This window comes from Artemia sp. Qi Xiang Cuo, chromosome 15 (genome assembly GCF_049724085.1).
Source record: "Artemia sp. Qi Xiang Cuo chromosome 15, ASM4972408v1, whole genome shotgun sequence".
Classification (NCBI taxonomy): domain Eukaryota; kingdom Metazoa; phylum Arthropoda; class Branchiopoda; order Anostraca; family Artemiidae; genus Artemia; species Artemia sp. Qi Xiang Cuo.
Genome location: NC_142808.1, coordinates 19,235,359 through 19,261,893, shown reverse-complemented (window position 1 = coordinate 19,261,893; position 26,535 = coordinate 19,235,359). Strand labels below are relative to the sequence as shown.

Sequence of the window (26,535 nt, the reverse complement as noted above, 5' to 3'; positions counted from 1 at the left end):
TGTTATAATATCCCCACATAAAAACAAATATATTACTTATAAAGTGGTGAAACTAAAAACTTGTCGTCCTATAAATTTACTTGAAATATCACAAAACACAATTTCAGTTTGAGTTAGAATTTCAGCCACAGAATAGAGTTTCAAGGGATTAATAACTACCAGAAATCACATATACCACTGGGTGCGTACCAAGCGTGGCGAAAGCGTGCCAAGTACGGTGGGATTATGCCAGGCGTTGTGGAAACCGTGCCACGTGTGATAGAATTATGCAGCACGCGTGGCACTCTGAGATAAACACCACATGGCAAAATGGGCGATCCCTTGGAGTTTACTTGTAAGAAATGTTGCGAGTAAAAAAAAATTCTTTGTTTTAACTGACTCAAAATCACAGATAACAACAGGAAGTAAATACAACAATGGGTAAAAATGGTGGGATAATTAAATTTCTATATTCCACATGCTCTTAAGGGATAATTTGATCGGCTCAACAAAAATTGACTCTTGATGCTACAAAAATAAACCAAAGGAATTAAAGCGACTTTTTTGCATATGTCAGTAATCCCTCTTTTTCTCTCTGATTTTTATAAGCAAGGGGATGCAATCCTATCCATATAAAAATTGCTCCACAAATAGATAAATAAAAAAAAATCCCAACTAAAAGCTTTTTTAGCATTATGCTGTTATAATTGAAACTATCAGAGATATAGACCTGCGCAAGGAGATTTTCCAGGCCCGTACGTTAGTAGCGTCGGTCGTATTTTGACCGGAAAGTATCCTTAGATATATTTATGTCCGAAAAGTTAATATGGATTACTGGGTAGGGTAGGTATGAAAGGGTAGGTATGAAAGAGTTACCCTTTCACCGTTACTAGAAAAGGGTCGTCCAATTTTAGTTTGGTGTTTTTATTTTAAGGTTTGGTTTTTATATTTTTATCAGTTTTATTCTGCACTGAGGACGGTCAAGCGGAGGTCTTGACCGAAATATTTGCATAATTTTTCAATTTTTTCACTGGCTGTTAATTGTCCTCGTTTTCTTCCTTTCTTCGCGGTTTTTTGTTTATCATGATTAGCCAGTGTGGTCTCAGAAATTATTTGGCGAAAGCTAATAGCGTCACTCATTAATAAATTAATAAAATTTATTATTTGATTTACCTAGTGTGAACCTTCGTCCCCCTGAAAATAGTTTTCTTACTCGTAAATTGGTCCTAAAGATGAAGGTAAAAATAATGTTTTTTCTGAAAACTAAAAATTTCCCCTACTCGTTAAGGTACTCTTTTATTAAACGGACTCTTTTTAATAGTGCTAGTTTGGTTAATGCTAATGAAATAAAATAAAATAGGATGAATATATAATAGTTTAGAAACAAATTTGGGCGATATATTTGCACATTATGGGGGTGGGGGGGGGGGCAAAGCAAAGCATATATTAAATACATAACCTAACCTAACCTAGGTACCTTCCCCCCCCAAAAAAAAACCTTAAAAACAACACTTTTAATATCTTATACGTAATCAAAACCACGCTATAGGGGAACACGGGGTGGAACGGGGTACTATCTTTAAACGGATTTTTATTAATTAGAAGGAGTCAATATGAAAGGCTACAAAATTTCATAAAAGTACCTTGTATTGTTGTGAACATAGTTTCACACTCATATTGTAAGAAGTGAACACAATTATTATTTATTTAATAAAAATATAAAAATGTGTCAAATACTCCGTTCTGCCTCGTATACGGGGCAGAACAGGGTGGTAGTTAAAACAGTATATCTAACTAAGTAAAACTGTTATTTGGCTTTTTATTTATTTTGATTAAGGTAACAACTCTATTTTAAAAATATTCTTTGATCGAATTAATCAGATTATGATTAATTAAATTAATTAATTAATCTGATTAATAAAAATAAAACTATAATTTGGCTTTTCCCATTTTGCTTAAGCCAACAAAACTACTTTAAACATATTTTTTCATCAATTTAATCTCATTCTGAATTACAAAATTCACATACAAGGATAGCTTCATCGTCCTCGCTATCAATTCCTGCGCAGGAATTGTGAGCGCATTTTCTACATATGGAACAGGCAACCCAACCCTCAGTTGACCTTGAGCAAAACTCACAACAATATAAACATTCACAGTCTGAAAAGTCTGTCAGAATCACTGCCGTGAGTTTCAGGTTGGTTCTTTATCTTTTAGTTTTTTTTTCTTGGAACTTTTTCCCTCTTAATAAGGCACTTTCCCTTTGTTTTTATTGTTTGCGTTTTGTTTTATTTCTTAAAAAGTATTTTCAGTGCTCTTTCTGTCTTGGCAATCTCCTTTTTCTTGTTTTTCTTTTATAGCATCCTCTAACTCATTTTTATATGGTGAATCAGTTATAACTGCAGTCTTCCCCCTCCTTCGATTCGTCCTTTTTGCACTTCCTCTTACTTTTGGAATAGGAATTAAATCTTCAGGTGAAACAATAAATACAGTTGGAGAGTCATTCATGTCAGTTGTCATCCAAGAGCATCCAGGAGTAGCCTTGTCATCCATATTAAATTGAACCTTTTTAGCTGGGGTGCCATTAACACCAACGGTAGGGCTAGAAACTGTAAAACCTTCACCCCTTTTATTACAAGTGTGGGGATTTACTGTATCAGCAGATGAGCCAAACGACGATCTTCCCATTTGTTCTTACTCTGTCGTTGGAAGTTTCTCAATCACTTTTTGTGTTGAAGGTCCAGCGTGTTTGATGTCTGCAGTGTCAGCTAGTTGAAAATAGGAATCAGAGGACATAACCGGGTTAGGTGGCCAAATTCCTATTGCTTTAAAACTTTTAACTGCAGTATTCATAGAGGCGCTCTGGATAAACGCTGATCCGAAGAGCGTTGAAATTTGAAACAGCGTCACAAATATCCCTGGGTTGTAACGGAGCCACTTTCGAAGCTCGTCAGCGTAGTGAAGGCTCAAAGGCTTCATGAAAGACACATCGAGCGGTTGTAACTTGTGAGAACAATGCGGGGGTAAACAAAGCAACGAAACGCCATTATCTCTTGCGTAATCTATGACCTCTGGGTTCTTGGTGTGGGTGGAATGTTCGTCTAATATGAGGAGAACCGGGAAGTCCTTTGGTGCCTTAGAAAATACTATAAATTTTTAAACCATGCTAAGAATAGCTCAGCGGTCATCCATCCAGTGCTGTGAACCTCAGCCCAACTCCCTGGAGGTAGTCCCAGCTCAAACTCCTTCTGCATTTTCTTCCTCGGAAAAACTAACATCGGGGGCATGTATGATCCACTTGGAGACATGCAAATAAAGCAAGTTACGGTCTCCCCCCTTTCTGCAGAAGTTATTGCACCAACTTGTCGTTTACCCTTACAAGCAATGATTTTTGAATGGTTCTTAGGGTTCACTGAAACACCAGTTTCATCACAATTAAATATCTGCGACGCTGTAAGTTTGTGCTTATATACCAATTGAGTGAGCAACGAAAAAAAACTATCCACGGCCACTCTATTAAATCCCATAGCTCTTCCACCAGATGTTGGCTCTGGCTTACGAATAGACAGACTAGGATTTCTCTTAAAAAATCTGTTGACCCAGTCTTGACCAGCTATTTCATTTTAAAATCTATGAGCTCTGCCATTTCTTTGAGCTAATTGGTAAGCTAAGGTACGCAAGTCCTTCATCGTCAGACCAAATAACCGCGACTCCATAGTTTTTAAGTACGTCACAAGCTCAAGTTCCTGTTCTTGGGTAAAAACGGTTTGAAATTTCCCTGCAGTTTTATCAATCTGATACTCAGGATTTTCCTTTTCTTTTATCGTATCTTTCAAGAGTAGTCTGGGGAACTTCAAATTTATTAGAAGAATTCAGGCAGCCACATCGACCAGAAATAACTGCTTCAACAGCATTGTTCTTCGCCCTAGTAGATCATAATTGTCTGTCTTCCTCTTATACACACGGACCATCTGAAAATCAATTAAGAAAAATTACAGACCCAATTTTAACGACTGGTCAGATTAAAATAGTGCGGGGCGGAATGGGGTACTTCCCCATTCCGCCCCACCCGTTCCACCCCAGGAACACGCCTTATTATTTGGAGGTTATGGCCATGCAAAAACTTCAAGTAAAGAAACAATAAGGTCACTAAAACAAAGCCCATTGAACGTATTACAAGTATGACTAGCTACAGATGTAATGCAAAGAAGCGTGTTAACCCTAGCTTGATTACAAAATCAATAAAAGTTGCACTCGAACAGCAAATAACTAGAAGACAACTGGTTCTCTCATTAAACGAAAGGAAACTAAACAAACATGGATTCCGCAGTTCAGCTGTACCGAGCTGGAGTAGTTATAGCTATTGCCGCTTGGCGCAGCACCTTTCTTGTCATCTAACCCCGTTCCGCCCCTTACCCCGTTCCACCCCGTGTTCCCCTACATTGTATTTCTCTGCAGCAGTGTCTTGAATCATCCCGTAAAAACGGGTTTTTCGTCGCGTCTCCAGTTTGACATTCCATATACACTAGATAAAAGAGTCCGTTTGGTGAAAGAGTACCCTCGTTAATTGGTGTAAAAGTAACAGAAAAATCCCTTAAATATCCCCTTGACAGAAATTGTGTTGATATGTTTGATACGCGCTCTGATGTTCACGTGGCAAAAGTTGGGAGTGCCGATGTTCGTGCGATTGTTTTATTTCAATTAATCGGAAGCATTTAAGACACGGGATAAATCCTTTTTTATTACTAGTTCTGGAAAAAGACATAGTATTCTGCTGAAGTCACACAGCAATGTCACTGTATGAGCTTCAGCTGGCATGTCTGATTGAAAGCAAAATTTGTGAAATGTTGAAAAACAAAACTACAGTACTGTCGATACCAATCCAAAAATGAAGTGCAAAAAGTAAACTTTTCTGACGAAATATAATCTCACACAAAATATCTTACTTTTTTTGAAATTTTTTGGCCCATTTGATAAACTGAAAATAATTGTACCCTCTCAACAAAAAAATCTGCTTACCCTACCTGGACGCCTTATTGAATGCTTCAAAGAAAAATTTTGCAAATGAATTAGCTCAACTGAGAATCCATCAGTTAAGAAAAGATGACCGGTCTGGTAGTTTCGCTGGAAGTGCGTATCGAAAATACTCCTTAATAACTACCATATAATACAGCGAAATATATTTTTTTGATGACCTGCCCCTATCCCAAAACATGGATCCCTGAATGTACATTCCAGCTTCAAGCTCGACCCTGCCGGCGAAGGATGCCAGTTTGTAATACTTAATAGGGAACGGCCAAGGTATATTTTCCACTCAGATTTCGTTATTGACCTGTTCCGGTAAAGAATTTTTTTATTTAATGATGTTGTCACGATGAGACGGGAGATTGAATTCGTCTGTCACCCGTCGAAAATCTAGAAAAGTTCAAACTTTTAAATCTGATTTGCTCCACTGCCGGTTCATCAATTGACGACGATGGACGGTGGGACTTTACGGCTGGTGTTAGAATGCGAAGATAGAGCATCTCTTACCTGATTTTTTTTTCAGTTTTTTTTTTTAATGTCAAAGCAAGGTAGTCTCCTCAAAATAGTGTCTCTGAGATTGATATCCATTCAAAATTAAAGCATTTCATTTACTTGGATATCAAAGATATCGCCCTATTTATACAAGCCTCCCAAGGGATTATCCTCTTCGTCACTTCTGACAAACATAAACTTGGAGACATCTTAACGTGACAATAGTGTTTACCCAACCCGTACCAAACTCTAGCTATAATACTTGAGTAAACACATCGGCGGGGTATACAGGAGTTGTTTAAAGGATTTTCTTTTGAATTCAAGAAACAGGTAGAGGTATGTTAATGGTGTTGCTCCCTATAGAGTTAATTCTTGAAGGGGTCGTTTCTTCATATGGTTCTAATGCCGCCCCGCAGTCTGCTCTATTCGTCGGTTGAATGGAAAAATGGGGTCTCACTATGCTTTTGACTATAAACCAACTATTTTGGAAAGGTTTTACAAACCCTCTATCGCCTTCAATTTGCCAATTCGGTGATATTGAATGGAATTTTCAAGTGTGTTGTCATTGACAAATAAACAGTTTATAGTTGTATGAAATCTATTGAAGCTTCTATTGTCCATACATGGTTCTCAAGGACCTCGTACACACCAAATATCCATCTGCAAATACTATGCAAATAATCATGAGATAGATGTTATAAACATGACAGAAAATAGTTGCAATATTTCAATGTCAGTTAAAATCAACTAAAATAAGAACTTATGCAGAACTGGGAAGTCATTTTGGCAAAAAATACTTCTCTCTGTGCTACTCTACGAAATTATAATTTTAATTCTTAAATCAGCTACAAGAGGCACTTTTTTCTCACTAGACTGTGAGGCAGTCTGATATTTTGTATATGTGATTTTCTAAACTCTTTAAGCAATAAGTCCAACAGAGAATAAGGGTTAATAATCTCAAATAAGCCAAACTTACTACATTCCTCTCACCACGAACTCGTAATCGATATCTTAATGTTAGTAGTTTTACTATTGATGTGCTCCAGCCTCCTTGAAAATGTGATTTACAAAACTTTTCAAAGATTGATGTCTAATGAGCTCTTATCCTATCTTTTTTTATCAGGATTTTTTATCCCTATTTGTAACTCTATTTTTATCAGGATTTGATTATATATTTGTTTGTGCGTTGTGAACACGAATTTCAATTTAATTTATTAAATTAAACTATTTGAAATTTATTTAATATTACCGAATTGAAATTTTAATTTAATTTGTTACATTTTTTTGTTTCCCTCTCTGCATTCCTGAGTTTCGGTTTTTGTGGGTAATATTAAAGGAGTAAAAAATAATAATTTACTGTGAGTAATAAACGAACACGCGTGCAAAGACATGAAGTATTTAGGAACTGAAACTTAACAATTTTTGAATACTTTTTTCCGATTATTTGAGGCCATAAATTATGCCTTGTCCTCTCTTTGTTTGTGTGGAATAGAACCTTTAGGGAAGAATTAAGCACTTATATGCTGTGCAAAACGTTACTGACAAAAACAGTTAAAAAAAAAAATCATAAAGTTTTTTCAGTGGCGGATCCAGGGGGAGGGCGAGAGGCCCCCCTAACTTAGTCTAATTTAGTGTAATTTACTTAATTAACGCAGTTTTGCGTTAAACAAACTTGCTCCTAACGCAAGTTTACCAGATCAGCCTATTTTGCCCCCCCCCCTAAAAAAAATCCTGGATCCAGCCCCGAGTCCTTTATGTGGATCCAAACGTTGACATTGTTGGAGAGATTGTTTCACTGAAAAAAACTCCCAACTGATCACCATTGAATTAATTCAAATTACAAAATACTAAATAAAACATCCTTCGTACTAATATCGATAATATCATCAATTAATCAAGCAGTCTTTTTAAATCTTGGGTCCTGTTTTGTTAGCTAAATATTTGAAACAATTTCAGAATTGCTTCTCTTTTATAGCAGATCAAAGGTTTTTTTTTCCTACAAAAAATTCTCTATTACGGCTCAGACGTATATTTTTTCTGTTTTTCTGCCATTAGATAGTAACATTGTTTTACAAAAAAAAGTTATTCCCTGTTGGAAGAGGTTTTTCTGACTTTCTAGAATGTCTGGTAGAGCTTAGCACAGAGGTGTGGTTAGATTTCAGTGAAAACCCGAGGCATCCACTCGACAAAAGCAAAGATTTGACGCTATCTGATGTTGTATAAACAAGTATTCAGGAGTATATCACTCTGGGAACTTTATTTAAACTGTTGTTTTTTGGGGTTTAGGGGGGTGGAAGGTACCTAGGTTAGGTTACGTACTTAATATCTGCTATGCTTTACCCCCCCCCCCTAATGTGCAAATATATAGCCCAAAGTTGTTTCTAAACTATTGTATATTCATCCTATTTTATTTCATTAACATTAACCAAAAAAAGCCCTCCCCCCCCAACAAAAAAAAATTCTGGTGCCCTCTTTCCCTTTTTTACTTTTTTCACTCTTTTTTTAGAAAAAATTTGTAAATTTGGTCAATTATTGGCACCTTTGCTATATTGACCCCCCTCCCCAAGATTTTGCTCTATATCCACTAATGCCCTCCTGGATCCACTACTGCCACTGACTTGAGACAATTATTAGAACAAATGGTATCAAGCTGTAGGCTTACATTCTACAGAAAACCCAAGCCAAAATTTAGTTTATTCAAAAATCTTGTCAAAACTATAGGATAAGGCTGCATAATTCAAGCTTCCGCAGAAACGGGTCAGTTTCTGTAGTATATCTTTGCCTTTATGGTACTATATGGTTCATTTTCTATACTTATTATTGCTATACTTTTATTGCTTATACTTTTCAATACTTTTATAAAAGTACTCTATACTTTTTATTACTAAATTTTTCGGGATAAGGTTGGGCATCAATGAAGTACATTCTCTCTAACCAGCAGCTTCGTTTGCTATGCCACTGCAAAGGGGTCACAAATGTGCATTATATTTAGGGGTGTTTCCCCTTTCTTGTTCTTAAAGAAGATTCTTAGGAATTCGGAAGCCCTGAGATAGGAAATAAGAAGGAAATACTTTCTTCTTTGTTCAATGGACTTTTTGGGGCTGGATGTAATCCAGCCAAAAAGTAATTTGAGCTCAGTGGCGGATCCAGGGGAGGGGCGAGGGGGCGTGCGCCCCCTAACATAATCTAAAGTAGTGTAATTTACTTATATTAACGCAGGTTTGCGTTAATTAAACTTGCTCCTAACGCAAGTCTATTGGATTAACCTATTTTGCACCCCCCCCCCTGTTCCACCCCTGTTTGACCTGAACAGGGTCACTGCATTATCTATTATTTTATATACCTTATTAGATCACCGAGAAGTATTAGTAGCTGGAGTCACGAATGTTTATATTTCAATGCTATGGAAATTGGACAGCATGCAAAGTTATACCTGGAGCTAAGATTAAATAAATTAGAATCTCAAGCTATGAAAAACAGTTCTTAACAACGGTATTTTTCAACTTTCCAAGTCTTAAAACACTATAATCAAAATACCGCTGAATTTCAAGGATAGTATGATTGTGCTTTTCGGTCCTTGCATAATTAGGTAGCCTCATACCTCACGCAAATACTGTTTAGTTATTACTTTAATTAAAAAGCAGCAACCTTTTTTATTTCGAAATGGCGATCGTATCGGCACCACAGCAATTTGAAGTAACAATTGTCATAAATAAAATTGACTGCTCTTCTAAAATCTTATCTCACCTGGTAGAACGTGTTGAATAATGCATACCAAATGAGCTTTATCTTGCCGTCTTTTGCCATACTTGGCTGTAAGCATACAAATTGTGTAAATAATTCCTCATCTATCCATGTTGTAAACGGGCATTGTTGAAGATCTTTCAAAACGTAGCTGTTCATTGGCTGTTTTTAAAGATCATCTTCAACATCATTGGTTGTTTTCATTTAAACAAGGGAGGGAACCAGTGGCACCCTGCTGGGCATGTTGCTTTAATCTTCTTCACTGATGGTGTTTGTTCTGCTTCGGTTTTATACTTGGAGTATTTATTCAGTCTTAGTGAAGTGAAGATAAAGCTGTGAGAATATGCCTAGACCGTGTCGGGAAAGTTATGGTGATCAGAAGCCTCCGTATTCATATATTGCTTTAACAGCAATGGCAATACTACAATCTCCTGAGAAAATGTTACCACTTGCTGATATTTATAAATATATAATGGATCGCTTTCCATATTACAGAAAAAACACACAAAGGTGGCAAAATTCATTGCGACATAACCTTTCTTTTAATGACTGTTTTTTGAAAGTACCTCGTAGGCATGATCGCCCTGGAAAGGGGGCATACTGGACACTTCATCCATCAGCAATAAATATGTTTGAAAACGGCTCACTTTTGCGTCGAAGAAAAAGGTTTAAGCTAAAAAAGTGTGACAAAGACTTTCTTGAAACAGAACTGGCTGCACTGGCTAGTCTGAACCGTATGACACAAGCGGCTCAGCAACCAGCACCCTCCTACAATTTTGGACACGGAATGATACCTCCCTTCTCGTCACCAGTATCTGGTTTCTCCTTGCCCCCACCTATTCCAATGTTCCCTCAAAGTTCTGGTGTTCTGCCTCCAGTGTCGGCTGATGTGGGTTTTCAAATGACCTCAGTATCCTCCCCAGTAGCTTCATCGTCAAGTACATGTTTTTCACCGTCAAATCATTTCCAAAGGTTAGGTCAAGAGCAAGAGGATTCAATACAGAAGGTAAGAAGCATTTTTCGTATTGACGTCAATACCTTATTTGAAACTTAAAATTTGACACCGCAGGGAGTAGGGGATCAAAGCCCCCTTAGAAACATGTCAATCAGAAAAAAAACAACTGGTATTAAGCCAAATGATTCTAAAAGAGAAATAGATCGATTGAAAAAGTTGTTCCAAAGAGTCACTGAAAACTGAGAGGTGGAGTCAATACTTAATTCCTTTCTTATTTATTTTATAAAGCTCGTTTATAATAACCACTTTATGAATTAAATCAACATAAGATTAATATAATTTCTTGAAAAAGTTCCAATCGTCATTTAATTTTAAGCTATAATCTACCAAAAAGTCAAAACAGGAAATTTCTTTTTGAGAGAGCTTAAACGTTTTAGAAAGAAAAAACATCCACAATTGAAGGGATGTAAACCATGCATTCTTTTTGCGGTTCCAACTCTTTTATTGGGGAGGATTGACGCTTAGGGGTACATCTGAGGGAAAGGTCATTTTATGGCTTTTATATAGTAATCAAAAGGTCAATATTTTGAGCATAATCTTTGATGTTCATTGAAGGAGGAGGGGGGGATTCTACACATGGGCGTAGGCAGCATATTGTCTAGGGGGGCAGTCGATAGTGTGATGGAGGGCCTTTTATCAACTGCTTTTCCAACCATCTGCTTTTTCAGCCATATCTAATGTAAATTCGAAGGTCTAGGGGGGGGGGCAGCTGCCCCCCCCACAGCACCCACCTCCCTACGCCCATGATTCTACACTTCAGCCTCTTGAACCGGTATATTCAAGTGAGTTGCTTGAGAGTAATACGGGGTATTATTTGTAAGTTTGAAGATAGGGTAGCTAGGACTACTTCAGTACATCAGAGGTGCGCACTTATTGGAAAAAAAACCATTAAAGTTTTTCATATTCTAAGGTAGCTTTTTTATTCTAAATTTAACAGCAACTTTGATTTAACTATTCAGAAACATTTGTAGCTAATATCCAGTAGAAGTAGGGACAGTGGTATCATTTGGGGGGATGGCAAGCCGGGTAGTTGCCCTCCCAATAATTTGGAAACATTATTATATATCACATGCCCCTTAACTATACGGATATGGACCCCTATTTGCCCCTTCCCCCAATAAAAATGCTGGAGATTCGCCCCTGAGTAGTGGGAGGAAAGTTCAGTACCTCTTCTTTTTCTATAATTCAAAATTAATTCTCACCACAAGGCATACAATATACAATGTATGCCTTATGGTTTTCTTGTGCTCATTACCACAATGAAAGTAATTGAAACAAATGTGATCAGGTGGCATTTTTAGATAAAAACTATGAGAGCACATCTTTTATATCAAGTTAAGCACAATCTAAAAACAAGAATTCACTCTGTTTGATCCTAGCCAAGTTCACCGTTTTTGAGATTATTAGGGCAGTCTGTGTGTTGGGCATAGATCTAAAAAAGAGTTTAATCCCATCAGCAGCTATGGATTATTATGTATTAATTGGGGAATTCAGCAATATTTTGACCGGTCCTTGGCCATGTCATTGGCTGGCTTGTGTGATTCTTTCCCTCCAAACTTAAATTCAAACTAGGCTCCTAATAACAAGGGAAAGGACCGGTGGAAATATTGCTTGATTCTTAACTGATACATCGCCATTCATAGGTGTATATAAGTGAGCTTACGCACTTTCTTACAATTAAACTCTCTTTCAGTAGTTTAACTCGTTCCAAAAAACAACTAGCCTCTGTTTTGTGGTGATTTTTTAGTTTTTTTTGTTTTTTTTATGCCAATCATGAATGATTTATATTCATCTGGAATGTTATTGAGTTTGTTTGCAATTTTTCAAACCGCGTTTTTAAATCATAGGTTACTATGGGGCTGCAGTTCGTTCCTTGCTAGGTTGCGGACGCGGATGCCGCAACCATGATCTGGGTACGCTTGTCCTACAGAAATGCGCATAATAAAAAACAAACGGAATTTCTGCGTATCTGTGTAAATGGGGACTCAGAAATACATATATCCAATTATTCAATTACTTAAATAAGCACATCTTTTATAATTTAAAAATAAAGTATTTTATTCGTAAAAACTACTCATCACGTTATTCCCGTCGGTCTTTTTTCAAGCTACTATTTCCAAACTTGACGCTCTTTATAAAACAATGTTCACAAACTCTCCTCGCTTCTAAATGGAAATCTGGTTCTTATATAAATGTCTGCAATTGTGAAAGCTTTTTCTATGAGATTTTTCTATGTTCTCGTTTTCAAAAAATAAATTAGGGTCAATATTTATTGAAACTTTATTTGACCAGTATATTTATTTTCACGCAAGTGATTTGCCTCCTCAAACGTTTAAAGATAGTGAATTCAAATTATAATCAGTAAACAAAGCTAATTATAAAAGTGTGCAAATACTAATTTGTATATTGGGTCTCTTATAGAGGTTTGGGCAAGACCCCTTTTAATCTAAAGATTTTTCTATGTGCTTTTCTTCCATTAAAATGTTTATCGGACCTCTTAACATTAATCAAGGAAACGACCATTTCATACCTTAGATTGACATACAAAATGCAACAAGAAGACAAATTCATTTTTTTTTTGGGTGCGTGGACATGTGTTCCCTCTTATATTTTTCATATGATTCAACTATAGCCCTTTTTCAGACATAGCCCTTCTCTACCAAAATGTGCCTTCTTCCCATTCAAATAATTTCTGTAAAATATCTGATCTGGCAGTACTTCATGAAATATTTTTCATAGTCAGACTATGCATTTCTAAACCTTTCCTGTTGTCGTTTTTCTAAAACCTTGATGAGTATTGGTATTCAACCTTGGAAGCCACTTCCTCCCAAACATGAATTGTTTCACTGTGCAAAGTAATGTTTAAACAATAGGCAACCTATCTCAAAATATATTGAATAGATTTACAAAAAGAGGGAACTAAACTAATTTTTTTTTAAATACTCGCGAGGTGTCGCTCAAATTTGAATGACGTGTGGTTTGACGTTTACAATGCATTGGACAGAAGACGCGTTGTGAAGTGGACGTGTGCTATACATGGTGGATCGAGTGGCGCTCTGAGATGCACATCAAAAGGCTGAGACTCGCCAACCCTTCGAATATTGGTGCACTATAAATAAAGCCAGTATAATGGCTACGGTTGCCAACTTGCACACTTTTCGCGTCAGTAGTTGGCAACTTCGTCAGAAGTGTAATTAACCCAAGGGATAGGGTTACCAGCTTGCACACTTTTCATTTGAAATACACGCTTTTATACCTCAGAGGTAATGCGCAAGCAGCGGCAGCCGTGCGCATGCAAATTTTTTGATTTGCACTCTTTTTTTTTAGCAAAAATTACTCTTTTTTGGCCTTGATTTGCACTCTTTTTGGACGGCAGCGGTTGGCAACCCTGATAATGGCAGTACAATTAGCCTATTTCATCAGTAAGGATATACGTATAGAGTAACAAAGAATATTTCCGTCGGCATGAGGGACGTTTCGAAGCGATATTATGATAATGGTTATTTGCATGCAAATAATTATTAATCTAAAAACAACTGGCGTTGTGAAATGAAATTGTACCCCCCTCAAGTTGGCTGGTTATGGGGATGATCGTTATGAAGACCACTCCTGCATGTCGGCCATGTAGCCTACATTATAAATATTTGGCTTTCGCTGTCAAGAAAGAAAATTATTTAGATGAACTTATTTGTGAGGTAGAATTTCTGCTCAGGTGTTGAAACCATTTAAATAATGTTCAATTTTTAAGTTTTGTTGTTGGAGTTTTTGCTGCTGTAAAATGAAGTATTTGAGTACTGAGAGTAAAAAAGGGGAAAAAAATATTATATAACTCAAATCGAACAATGAAAATTAGGTAAGAGTAAGAAGTGGCACTATGTTGTAGCCTCAGCCTCCTTTGAAATTTATGACTATGATGTCCTCCCCCCTTAGACATTTCAAGTGCTATTTGAGTTCAAGTGTAACCCCCCCCCCCCCTTAACAAATTCGCACATAGGCATTCTACGTCTTCATGCAAAATGATATGAGAAAACTAATTTTAAGATTTTACTTGTTTGCCTTCGCTTTTCACCGATCTAACAACAAATGAAATTAGTGCTTTTCCGTGATAATTTGCAACTTATGAGTTTTAAACTAAAATTATTATGTTGGAGATCCAACAGCCTGTAAGGGTTGTTTTAAATTAGAGCAAATAAAAAGAAATTTGCGGCACCTTCAAAGAATTTAACATCATTTGACAGGGCTATTGTACATAGAGAGCGTATTTCAGTAAAAATGGGTAAAAAATGAAGTGAATGTGTTTGGTTTCGGCCAACCTTGTTATGAGCATTTAAACAATAATCATCGGTAACTTCTGATTTTCCTGATTATTTTAGGCCTAAAGGGCTGACGTGAGCTTGTGTTTTCTTTGATTTCGCTTTGCTATTGGGATTGAACTTCCCCGCAAAGGAGGGCAGCATAATTTGAAACAAGCAAATCTTTTTGTTGTAATCTCTTTTTGTTATTGTTGGTAGAGTGGTCAGAGGACTTTGTTGCTGTTGTTTTCATTTAATTTCTTTTTTTGTGATAATTTTGCTGTATAATTGATTTGGTTTTCTCCAAAATCCGTGTTGTATTGTGGGATCTTTTTGTTGTGGGATTCCAGAATCCATGTCCTTGGTGCCGCGAAGTTTACGATAAACCTTATTCTTGTCCAGTCCATGACGATATTTTCCAAGGTTCTTAGGATGACCAAGTTGATATTGCGGGCACTGGCAGATCCAGGGGGGGGACCTTTCCCCCAAGATTTTTCCGGCTCCCTCTTATCCTGTTTTTTTTCTTTTTTTAGAACATATTTGTCAATTTGGTCACCTATTGACACCTTTTTCACACCCCCTCCCCAAGATTTTGCTCTAGATCCGCTCGTGATAACGGTTGGTATCTGTTTACTGTATTGTCAGTTTATTGACTAAAAACTTCATGTATCGTTAGTCAGTGTAGCCTCGAACCATTTTCATGTTCGATTAATAATAATTAATTATTTTGAATGGATTTTAAATAATTGGTTTTAATTTATCAAATGAAAACATATATTAAAAGACAGTTTACTTGTAAAAGATGTTGTGGTCCATCAGCTTAATCAGGTTATAAAACCAATCAAGAATTTGTCTCTGTAGTTAGGAATAATTTCATTTGCTTACGAAAATACTTCACAAAGGTTAGCAAATGTAACTAAAACAAACTTTAATATGAAATTATAAGACTCTTGTTTGCTTTGATAAAACCAAAACTAATTAAAAATTGAACCTCAACAGAACTGAATATAAAGCAAGTCTGCTTTTTAATGTTTCCTTCCACAGTTGTTATAACAGTAATCTTTCCAGCAATTTACGTAAATTTTCCAACATTCTAAGTAAGTTTTGTGTTTCAAAAAATGTGTTGTTTTTCTTTACTTGGAGTCACGATGTTCAATGTATTTATCTTGCACAGTCTAAATATTTTTTCCGTAAATAATTATGACTTCAATAGCTAAAACGAAGCAACCATCTTTTTTTGCAAAAAAAAAGAAAGAACAGTATTTGAACTAATCAAACATTTTTTTAATTTTTCATATTTTCTTATAGGCAAATAGTCAAGACAAAGGAAGACCAAAGAAAAGTTTTACAATAGCAAGTATTATGGCAGACGATTCAGATTCTGATTCAGATGATGAAAACGCGGATGATGAGAAAGACGAAAAACTAGATGAAGAAGAAATAGATGTTGATTCTGACCATGAACAAAACGTATCACCAATTTCCGATAAACAAGAAGAAGAATTAAATTCATCGCCTCAATTACCACCATTTAATAATTTATTTAACCCCGTGGGTATACAGAATTGGCAAGTACCCCCTATACTATACCCTAGTATCAATGGTCCAATGTTTTACGCCAACCAATTCTTAGAAATGCAACAACGCGCTGCATTGTTTGCAGTATCTTCTTATGCAGCTCATCTGAGACTACAAGAACCTAAAGACTTTACACAAAATCAGGAAGCCAGTTCAAAAAACGTGCAGTGGCCGGGTTTAAGCCCGGTCACCTTGAATCAAAGTGAGGTCTCTGAACCGGTCAGCTCGTTTGGTCGAGTGCTACCACCGAGACATTTTGCTACACCCAGTGATGTTGAACTCTCACCACCAATTCCAAAAAAAGGAATGGGTGAGTTTCGATACAGTCCCACCTTGAGGTCAATATAAAGTTTGCTTTGTACTGTGATTGTTTTTTCTAATGGCCATAGTTTTCGTTTAACGATTGTACATTCATTGCTTTAACGATTAAATTTATTATGTAATAGTAAAGTTGTTGTTGAGAATTAAGTGGCAGCATTTAGTTTAGCTTGAAGCAATAAAACAAAAAATCGTAAAGAAGAGAGGAACGAGGACAATAACAGACAGTGAAAAACAGAAGAAAAAATTATTCAAATATTTCGGTTGAGACCTCCGCTCAACCGTCCTCAGTGCAGAATAATGATAATAATAATGAAAAATACAGATAAAAGTCCAAAGGACAATATAAAACCAAACCTTAAAATAAGCACTGAAACTAAAGGATAAGAACCCTTTTGAAGCAACTGGCTGTTATTGTTTTCGTTTCTCTCTTCTTTGTGATTTTTTGTTTTGTCATGATTAGCCAGTCTGGTCTCGGAAATTATTTATGTTTAAGTACTGTCCTTCACCCCGTTCTACACCCCAGTTTGTATTTCTGCTGAAATCAGCATGTTGGTTTATTCTTAGAAGAAGCAATAAATTTGAAAACAAATGAAGCCTGACCATGAAATTAGTCAGACATGTCTTTATGAGATGGTTGTAGGTTTCAATTTATCCATCACCCTGTCCTTATCCCTCATAGTGGTACTAGGATGAACCTGTGAATAGCTTATGCCACTGAAATCCCCTGTTCGAAAAACATTAACAATACATTTAGAGCATACCCCCTCCTCTAATAAAATTACTTAAAATCATACTTCAGCCTGTGTATCATATTGAATCATTTTTCCTCCTCTGCATTTGGACCCTGGGATATTCTAGGGACCGTCTTAACTGGGGCTTAATTTGCAATGGGGCAAGGGGCAACTACCCCCCCCCAGCTGAAATTTAGTTTCTTTAAAAATATTGTCAAAACTAAGATAAGCCTGCATAATTCAAGTATCTGAAACGGGTCAGTTTTCTTTAGTATATCTTTGTCTTTATGGTACTATATGGCTCATTTTTCACTGTCATTTTCACTTGATTTAGGATAATTGGCTCCAACTTTGCCTCCCCCAGGATTTTGAATAAATTACGACACTGCTTTTTAAGGTATCATTTTAAATTCAATTCCCATTTCTAGGTGTTTTGGTAGAATTCGTTTTGATGGAAAGTAAACTACATTTTTTTTTTCACAACTGCGTTTTTGGTATCATTTCTGTGTTAACTCTCGGGAATGATGGCAAATTAAAATGAAAAACGAAACATGGGAGTTACTATGGTCAAAAATCCTTATCCGGAGGTTTTCAGCCCCTCCCTTGAAACCTGAGAAAATTATATTTTAGCCTATGTATCCTGATGTGTCTTTTTTTTCTTTTTGGTAATTACCTATTATCCAAAACGCACTCGAGAAGTGAAGTTAGCTTAATTATAATGAAATATACCGGAATGTGATGACAATATAATACTTTAGTAAACAAATTATGGAAACTATAACAAAGAATTATGGAAACAGGCCGTCCAGAACGCATTATATTAAATACCTAACCACCTCTATATACTAAATATTTAATTAAAATGTACCTGCATGTTAGTTTATTTCACGAAAGAATAAGCTAATTATAACCAAATGTGAGAGAAAAACCGGCTTACTCAAATCAAACAAAGCAAACTTCTTGGGTGTGTTCTGGATAATACTAAGTATCTTCCACAGTTTATAGAATTAACCATTATGATCATTCCCTATCTCACCCATTATAAAAACCCGGACCGAGGTGCAAGTGCTCCGAAGAACGTAAAAACATAAGCGGCATTAGATCTTTTCACAGGTAGACAAGTCAGATTTCTCTTGGACGCAAAACAATCGGAAATAAGTGGAAACCCGCTATTACGAATAATGTATTTTGTAACCATTTCTCATTGATTGACGCAAACAAACAAATACATAACTACACAAACAAGTGGGAGGAGCTTTTTGTTTGCGGCGAGACTGAAGACCAGAAATGATCTGTTATAAAGTTACTGGATAATTCTATAAACTGTGGTATCTTCTAAGTAAGATCCGTGTAATTCCTTACTTCTGAGCAAGATCCGTGATTTTAGACCGTCAAAATGTCATAAACCAAACTTCATTTTTAAGATTTAGTCTTGTTGGGATATTTTGTTTTTCTTGTAGAGAAAAAAAAATTAATATTATTTTCTTAACCAATGAAAAAGACTGTGTAAACTAAAAACGAACAGAAATTAATGTTAAACAACTTTTTCCAAAAAGGAATTGTTTCAAAGAAAATTAAACAGCTACATTAAATCCAATGTGAACAGAAATAAAGTCAGATAGTTTTTCAAGTGTGAAGCTTCGATAAATCACTATCAATAGGTAAAAAAAAACGAAATCAACAGAAATTACGGTGAAAAACCGACTCAAACTGAAAATGAGCAGAAAATACTACAAAGAGGAGTGGACCTAACACCCCCTGCGCCTTCTAAACACCAAAACGAAATTTGTGCTTTACTGAAAACAATTTTTATTTCGAACTATATGATTTATCTCTCATTACATAAAAAATAATAATAATAATCACCATCATAACTAAGATTGCAGAAAAGGGTAGGCCTACAATCCCTTTATATGAGCCTCTCTAAAGAAGTCCAACAAGAGATGCTACAGTAAAACGGCAGAGACGCTTTGAAAAACCCGTTTTTACAAGATGATTCAACACACCACCGAGAGAAATACTTTGTCTTGCGTGGTTTTAAGATATTTAAAGTGTTGTTTTTTGGGGTTTAGATGGGGAAAAGGGTACCTAGGTTAGGTTACGTATTTAGTATATGCAATGCTTTTGCAAGGGCGGATCCAGGATTTTTTTTCGGGGGGAGGGGGGGGTTACTAATTTTTACTTTTTCGGGGGGGGGGGTACTAATTTTTGACTCAGTTGTCGACTAATTTTACTGATTTTTAACTAGGTTTTACTTATTTTCGACTCAGTCAAAAATTTCGGGGGGGGGGGTTCAAACCGGTTAACCCCCCCCCCCCCCTGGATACGGCCTTGATCTTTTGCATAGTTAAATTTATTAATTTTAAAATCTTATAAAAGAGTTTGTTATTTGTTAATTAGATCTGGGAATACCGGTTTGATAGCCACAAAAACAAGTGATGGGTGACAGAATGTATTGGACTACTATAATTAGGGCTATATATTTGCACATTAGGGGGTTGGCGGTAAAGTATAGCGATCTGCATGCAAGATGAGTTAGCTACAATTATTCTGCATATTATGGAGTAAGAATTGTTTTCTAACTTCACGCTATCCAAATACTTTACCCCCACTCCCTCTAATGTGCAAATATACAGCCCAAATTATGTAAGTCTAATGCATTCTTTCATGTCACCCAAGTCTTGTGGCTATGACATATGAAACCGGTTTTTACAGTTCTACAGATCAAAATTCTTGTGTGTGTTCTGAATATTTGACAAGTGCTAAAGGTTTTATCGTTATCACCGAATTTTTGACTTCTTAGCTTGAAAATTTCAAATGAAAAATCGTCAACTATACCGTTAACTAATTAAAAAAACTTTCCCGACAAAATAAGTTTTCCCGAGAAAAGTAAAGAACTCTATTAGACAAAACATGAGCAAAAATTAAATCAAATAATCTACAAAGCGTGAAACCATGACAGATCAGCACTGAGAATTAAATAAAACTCAAACTGAACAGAAATTACAATATTTAACCGAGTCAAACTCAAAACGATCAGAAATTAACATAAGTTATGCGCAAAACCCCTATGCCTTCCCAAGGTCAGAACAAAATTTGCACTTAAATGAAAAAATATTTACTTTTGTAACTTTAATAAATCAAATAATATTAACATTTTGATTACTAAATATCAGTATATGTATAAGTAGAAGAGGGGGTACCAGCCGTGTCACGCACCCCTGCTGCCACCTACAACTTTTTTGCACCCCAAATAAGGGCATAGCCTCCCTAGGGAGAAAGATTACGTAATGGGGTCAATGACCTCTTTTTTCCAAGGTCGATTTATTTGATGTTTCTATGTGTAATAACTCCGGGGCGAAGGTTGCACATGCGCATTGAATTCTAACGGGAGCAATGTTATTGATCTAGGACTCGAGGGGGAAGTGAATTTCCGAGAAATTGATTGCGTAATCAAAGTGTGTCAACAACAACAACAACGACCTTGACATTCGCTGAGAGCGTGCACTTACAACAACAACAACATCGACCGTGGAACACCTGTGCTGTCGACCTCAATTCACCTATCGTGAATCGATAATTCCCCTTAGAAACAACAAATTAATTTCCCCTTTCTTGACAGATCAATCAATCAATGACATCATCTGTCAGACTTTAAAAATTTTCGCCATAGAAACATTTCTCCAGGAATAGATCCAAAATCATTAATGTCGTTGCCTCGGGAACAGTTCTACTGGTCGAACTCCAAAGGATATTAATAACCAAAAGCCTTGGAAACAATTAGGCAAGAAGCATCTTAGCGATGAATTGTTTTAGCACGCGAAAAGGTTTCATATTAATTTGAAATGCGTTAGCGCAGAGATGCCAATAACAAAGGAACACGCTGAATTTACGTTTAGGGATTATTTGGGTAAAACCGTTTTAGACAGGTTATGGAACTATTTCGGCAAAACAGATAGAGACATTTTAAAAGAAGATTTTGAAGAGATTTTAGAAGAGAATTTAATGGTGAAACTATGTGGTCGTTATAATACACAAGTTTCATTTGAACAGTGTTGTGAGGTCCTCTAACCCAACCCCAAAGGGTTCCAATCCTCCTACCCCAACCCCGAAGGAAGCCCCCGGTCCTCAAACGCCCCCCAAGCTCCCAAAGGCCCTCCACCGGTCCCCAAAGGTCCCCCAGGCCCCCAACTGTCCCCCCGGACCCTCAAAGGCCCTCCCAAGCTCCCAAAGGGCCACCGGCGCCCCCAAAGGCCCACCCAGACCCCCAAAGGCCATCCCCGGGCCCCCCAAAGGCCCATCGAGCTCCCAAAGGACCAACGGGGTCCCAAAGGCTCTCCACCGGCCCCCAACTGCCCCAAATGCCCTCCCATGGTCCTCAAAGGTCCCCCGGGCTCCCAAAGGGCCACCGGCACCCAAAGGCCCTCTACCGGTCCCCAAATGTCCCCCAGGCACCCCAAAGCCCACCCAGACCCCCAAATGCCATCCCCCGACCCCAAAGCCCATCCCCCCGTCTCCAAAGGTCCCCCCGAGCTCCCAAAGGACCACCGGCCCGCAAGGGACCCACAGACCCGCAAAGGCTCTCCCCGAGCACCCGTATTTCGTTGATGTGAGTTGTCTGAAACCTATGATTTGGGATGTGTAGTTTGCTACTTCATGCTTTTCTGAGCAGGATTTCTTAGCCATTCGTAGGTGTGTGTTGACTGAAACCAATACTTTGGGATGAGTAGTTTGCTATTTCAGGCTTTTATGAGATAGGTTTATTAGCATTTCGTTGGTGTGTGTTGAGTGAAAATTATGATTTGGGATATGTAGTTTGCTTTTTGGACTTTTCTGAGTTGGATTTCTTAGTATTTCATAGGTGTGTGGTGTCTGAAACCTATGATTTGGGATGTGTAGTTTGCTATTTTCGGCTTTTCTGAGCTGGATTTCTTAGCCTTTCATAGGTATGCATTGTCAGAAAATTATGATTTGGGGTGTATAGTTTGCTATTTCAGGCTTTTCTGAGCTAAGGTTTTCTAGTATTTCGTAGGTGAATGTTGACTGAAACCAATAGTTTGGAATGAATAGTTTGCTATTTTTGACTTTTCTGAGCTAGGTTTCTTAGTCTTTCGTTGGTGTGTGTTGACTGAAACCGATGATTTGGGATATGTAGTTTGCTATTTTTGACTTTTCTGAGATGGATTTCTTAGTCTTTCATAGGCGTGTATTGTATGAAACATATGGGTTGGGGTGGATGGATTGCTACTTTGGACCTTTCTGAACTGGATTTCTTAGCCTTTCATAGGTTTTTGTTGTCTGAAACATATAGTTTGGGATGACTAGTTTGCTATTTTTGACTTTTTTGAGCTAGGTTTCTTAGCCTTTCATAGGTGAGTGTTGACTGAAACTTATGATTTGGGATATGTAATTTGCTATTTCTGACTTTTCATAACCAGATTTCTTAGTCTTTCGTAGGTGTGTGTTGTCTGAAACCTTTGATTTGGAATGTATGGGTTGCTATTTTTTTTGAATTTTATGAGAAGGATTTCTTAGCCTTTCGTAGGTGTGTGTTGACTGAAACCTATGATTTGGGATGGTTAATTTGCTATTTTTGACTTTTCTGAGCTAGATTTCTTAGCCAATCATATGTTTGTCCTTTCAGAAAATTATGATTTGGGAGGTATAGTTTGCTTTTTGGACTTTTCAGAGCTAGGATTCTTAGTCACTCATAGGTGTTTGTTGTCTGAAACTTCGAGTTTGGGATGAGTAGTTGGCTATTTCAGACTTTTCTGAGCTAAGGTTTCTTAGTATTTCATAGGTGAATGCTGTCTGAAACTTATGATTTGGGATATGTAAATTACTATTTCGGGCTTTTCTGAGTTAGATTTCTTAGTCCTTCATAGGTGTGTAGTGTCTGAAACCTATGATTTGGGATGAGTAGTTTGATATTTTCGACTTTTCTGAGCTAGATTTCTTAGCCTTTCATAGGTATGTGTTGTCAGAACATTATGATTTGGGATGTGTGGGTTGCTATTTCAGGCTTTTCTGAGCAGGATTTCTTAGCCATTCGTAGGTGTGTGTTGACTGAAACCTATGATTTGGGGTGGTTAATTTGCTATTTTTGACTTTTCTGAGCTAGATTTCTCAGCCTTTCATAGGTTTGTGCTTTCAGAAAATTATGATTTGGGAGGTATAGTTTGCTTTTTGGACTTTTCATAGCTAGGATTCTTAGTCACTCAAAGGTGTTTGTTGTCTGAAACTTCGAGTTTGGGATGAGTAGTTGGCTATTTCAGACTTTTCTGAGCTAAGGTTTCTTAGTATTTCGTAGGTGAATGATGTCTGAAACTTGTGATATGGGATATGTAAATTACTATTTCGGGCTTTTCTGAGTTGGATTTCTTAGTCTTTCATAGGTGTGTGATGTCTGAAACCTATAGTTTGGGATGACTAGTTTGCTATTTTTGACTTTTCTGAGCTAGGTTTCTTAGTCTTTCATAGGTGAATGATGTCTGAAACCTAGGATTTGGGATATGTAAATTACTATTTCGGGCTTTTCTTAGCTAGATTTCTTAGTCTTTCATAGGTATGTGTTGTCTGAAACCTATGATTTGGGATGTGTGGCTTGCTATTTTTTGACTTTTCCTAGCTGGATTTCTTAGCCGTTCATAGGTGAGTGCTGTCTGAAACTTATGATTTGAGATGGTTAATTTGCTATTTCCGGCCTTTATTAGCTAGGTTTCATAGCCTTTCATAGGTGTGTGTTGTCAGAAAATTACGATTTGGGATGTGTAGTTTGCTATTTGGACTTTTCAGAGCTAGGATTCTTAGTCCATCATTGGTGTTTGTTGTCTGAAACCAATAGTTTGGGATGACTAGTTTGCTATTTCAGGCTTCTTCATTTTGAATTTCTGTCATGAAATGCAAGAGTTGGAAAATTAGGGTCTTAGTCCACCAGCTCAGTATTGGGGCCCCAGTCCACCAGCCTGAACGGTGTAAATTCACTAGCTCAGAATTGGGGTCTTAGTCCACCAGCCTGAATGGTGGAAATCCATTAGCTCAATATTGGGGTTTCAGTCGATCAGCCTGAATGGTGGAAATTCACTAACTCAGAATTAGGGTCTTAGTCAACCAGCCCTAATGGTGGAAATTCACTAGCTCAGAATTGGGGTCTTAGTCCACCAGCCTGAATGGTTGAAATTCACATTAGACGACACAAAAACTTACACACACAAAAACTTACACACACGCACAAAAACTTACACACACACACAAAAACTTACACACACACACACATGAAAACTTACACACACACACCAAAACTTACACACACACGATGAAACTTGCACACACACACACACAAAAACTTACACACACACACACACACACAAACTTTAACATTAACAAGATAAATAAAATTAAAAAAAAAAAAAAAATTCAAATAAAAAAATACACACACACACACACACACACACACACAAAACTTACACACACACAAACACGAAAACAAACAAACAAACGAAAAAACTAAAACACACAAACAACTTACACACACACACACACACACGAAAACTTACACACACACACGCAAAAACATACACAGACTCAATAAATTACAAACACACAAACATACACAAACACAAAATATAACACATGAACACAAAAAAACTCACAAAAAAACACGCCAAAACTTAAAAACAAAATCACAAATAAACACAAACACAAAAAAACATAAACACACTATCACACACACACACTCACAAAATAAAAAAAAAAAAAAAAACAAAACACACAAAAAAAAAAAAAAAAAAAGCCCTAAAAAACAAACACGAAACATCAAAAAAAAAATAAAAAATACACACACACAAAAACACAAACAAACAAAAAACCAAAAAAACAAACTTAGACAGACACAAAATTACACACACACACATAAACACAGAAACACACACAAACAAAAACATACAAACAAAAACAAAAAACTTATATAAAAACGAAATATATAATACAACAAAAAACTGACACACACACACAAAACTAAAACAAACGATCAAAATAATAAAACCACAAAAACAAACTTACACACACACACACGAATAATTACAAAATTACGAAAACACTTACACCCACAAAAAAACTATTACACACCGACACACATAAGAAAACATACACAAAAACTAACAAGAGCACAAGAACAATAAAATCACCACAAACACATATACACACACACACGAAACTTACACACACACGAAAAAACTTACACAAACACAATATAAGACACACACACAATTACAATCACACACACAAAAAAAAACTTAAAAACAAACGAAAAAACTCACACACACACACAAAAACTAAATCGATAAGTAAAAAACGAAAACACACACACACACACAAAACTAACACAAACTCACAAGAAAAAAAACACACACACGCCAAAACTAACACACAAAAAAAATAACACACAAAAACACACACACACAAAAAAATAAAAACACAAACAAACACACACACACACAAACAATAACACACAAAACCATAACACACACACACACACACACACAAACTTACACAAAAACACAAAAAACTTATATACACACTCAATATCTTAGACACACAAAAACTTACACACACACAAAAAAACTTACACACACGCACAAAAACTTACACACACACACACAAAACTACACACACACACACACGAAAACTTACACACACACATCAAGCACAACACACACACACACATCCACACACACACACACACACACACACACACACACACACACACACACAATAACTTACACATTCACACGAAAACTTACAAGCACACAAAAACTAATACACACACACACGAAAACTAACACACACACGTCAAAACTAACACACAAATAATCTTATACACAATACAAATTACACACACACACACACACAAAAACTAACAACCACACGCAAAAACTTAAACACACACACACACAAAACATACACACAAACAAAAACACAAACATACACACACACACAAAAACTAACACCCACACACAAAAAATAACACACAAAAAAACATTAACACACACACACAAATAAACAAAAAATCAAACACACACACACACACACCAAAACTTACGCACACACGCATACACACACACACACACTTACACACACACAAGCACACACACACAAACACACACATACACACACACACACACACACAAAAACTACATATGAACACAAAAACTGACATGCACACACAAACACAAACACACAAACAAACAAACACACACACAAACACACACACACACACACATTAGGTTATGTTATGTTTGGTTAGCCAATGTACACTTCACTGAGTTTAGCTAATGTTAGGTGTGAGTAGGGAAATAAT

The 26,535-nt window shown here is 36.7% G+C and overlaps 2 protein-coding genes across 2 annotated transcripts in view; one reads left to right on the top strand and one right to left on the bottom strand.

Annotated features, from left to right (window-relative positions):
• Positions 1-9,261, bottom strand: part of LOC148943419 (tRNA-queuosine alpha-mannosyltransferase) — a 137,866-nt gene extending 128,605 nt beyond the window's left edge. Inside the window, exon 1 of the mRNA XM_089101367.1 lies at positions 9,244-9,261. The gene's annotated coding sequence lies outside the window, so the exon portion shown is untranslated. The remainder of the gene's footprint in view (positions 1-9,243) is intronic.
• A 276-nt stretch (positions 9,262-9,537) lies between these two features.
• Positions 9,538-16,568, top strand: LOC148943418 (uncharacterized). Its single transcript, XM_089100956.1, has 2 exons — positions 9,538-10,246; positions 15,856-16,568. The coding sequence occupies exons 1-2, from the start codon at positions 9,584-9,586 to the stop codon at positions 16,471-16,473; spliced, it is 1,281 nt and encodes a 426-aa protein (XP_088957082.1). The 5' UTR covers positions 9,538-9,583; the 3' UTR covers positions 16,474-16,568.
• Positions 16,569-26,535: the final 9,967 nt, after the last annotated feature.

Excerpts from the sequence above, each read along its gene's own strand:
- LOC148943418 (XM_089100956.1), top strand. The coding sequence starts at position 9,584 with ATGCCTAGACCGTGTCGGGAAAGTTATGGTGATCAGAAGCCTCCGTAT. Across the intron at positions 10,247-15,855 it reads AAGAGGATTCAATACAGAAG|GCAAATAGTCAAGACAAAGG; the intron begins GTAAGAAGCATT and ends ATTTTCTTATAG.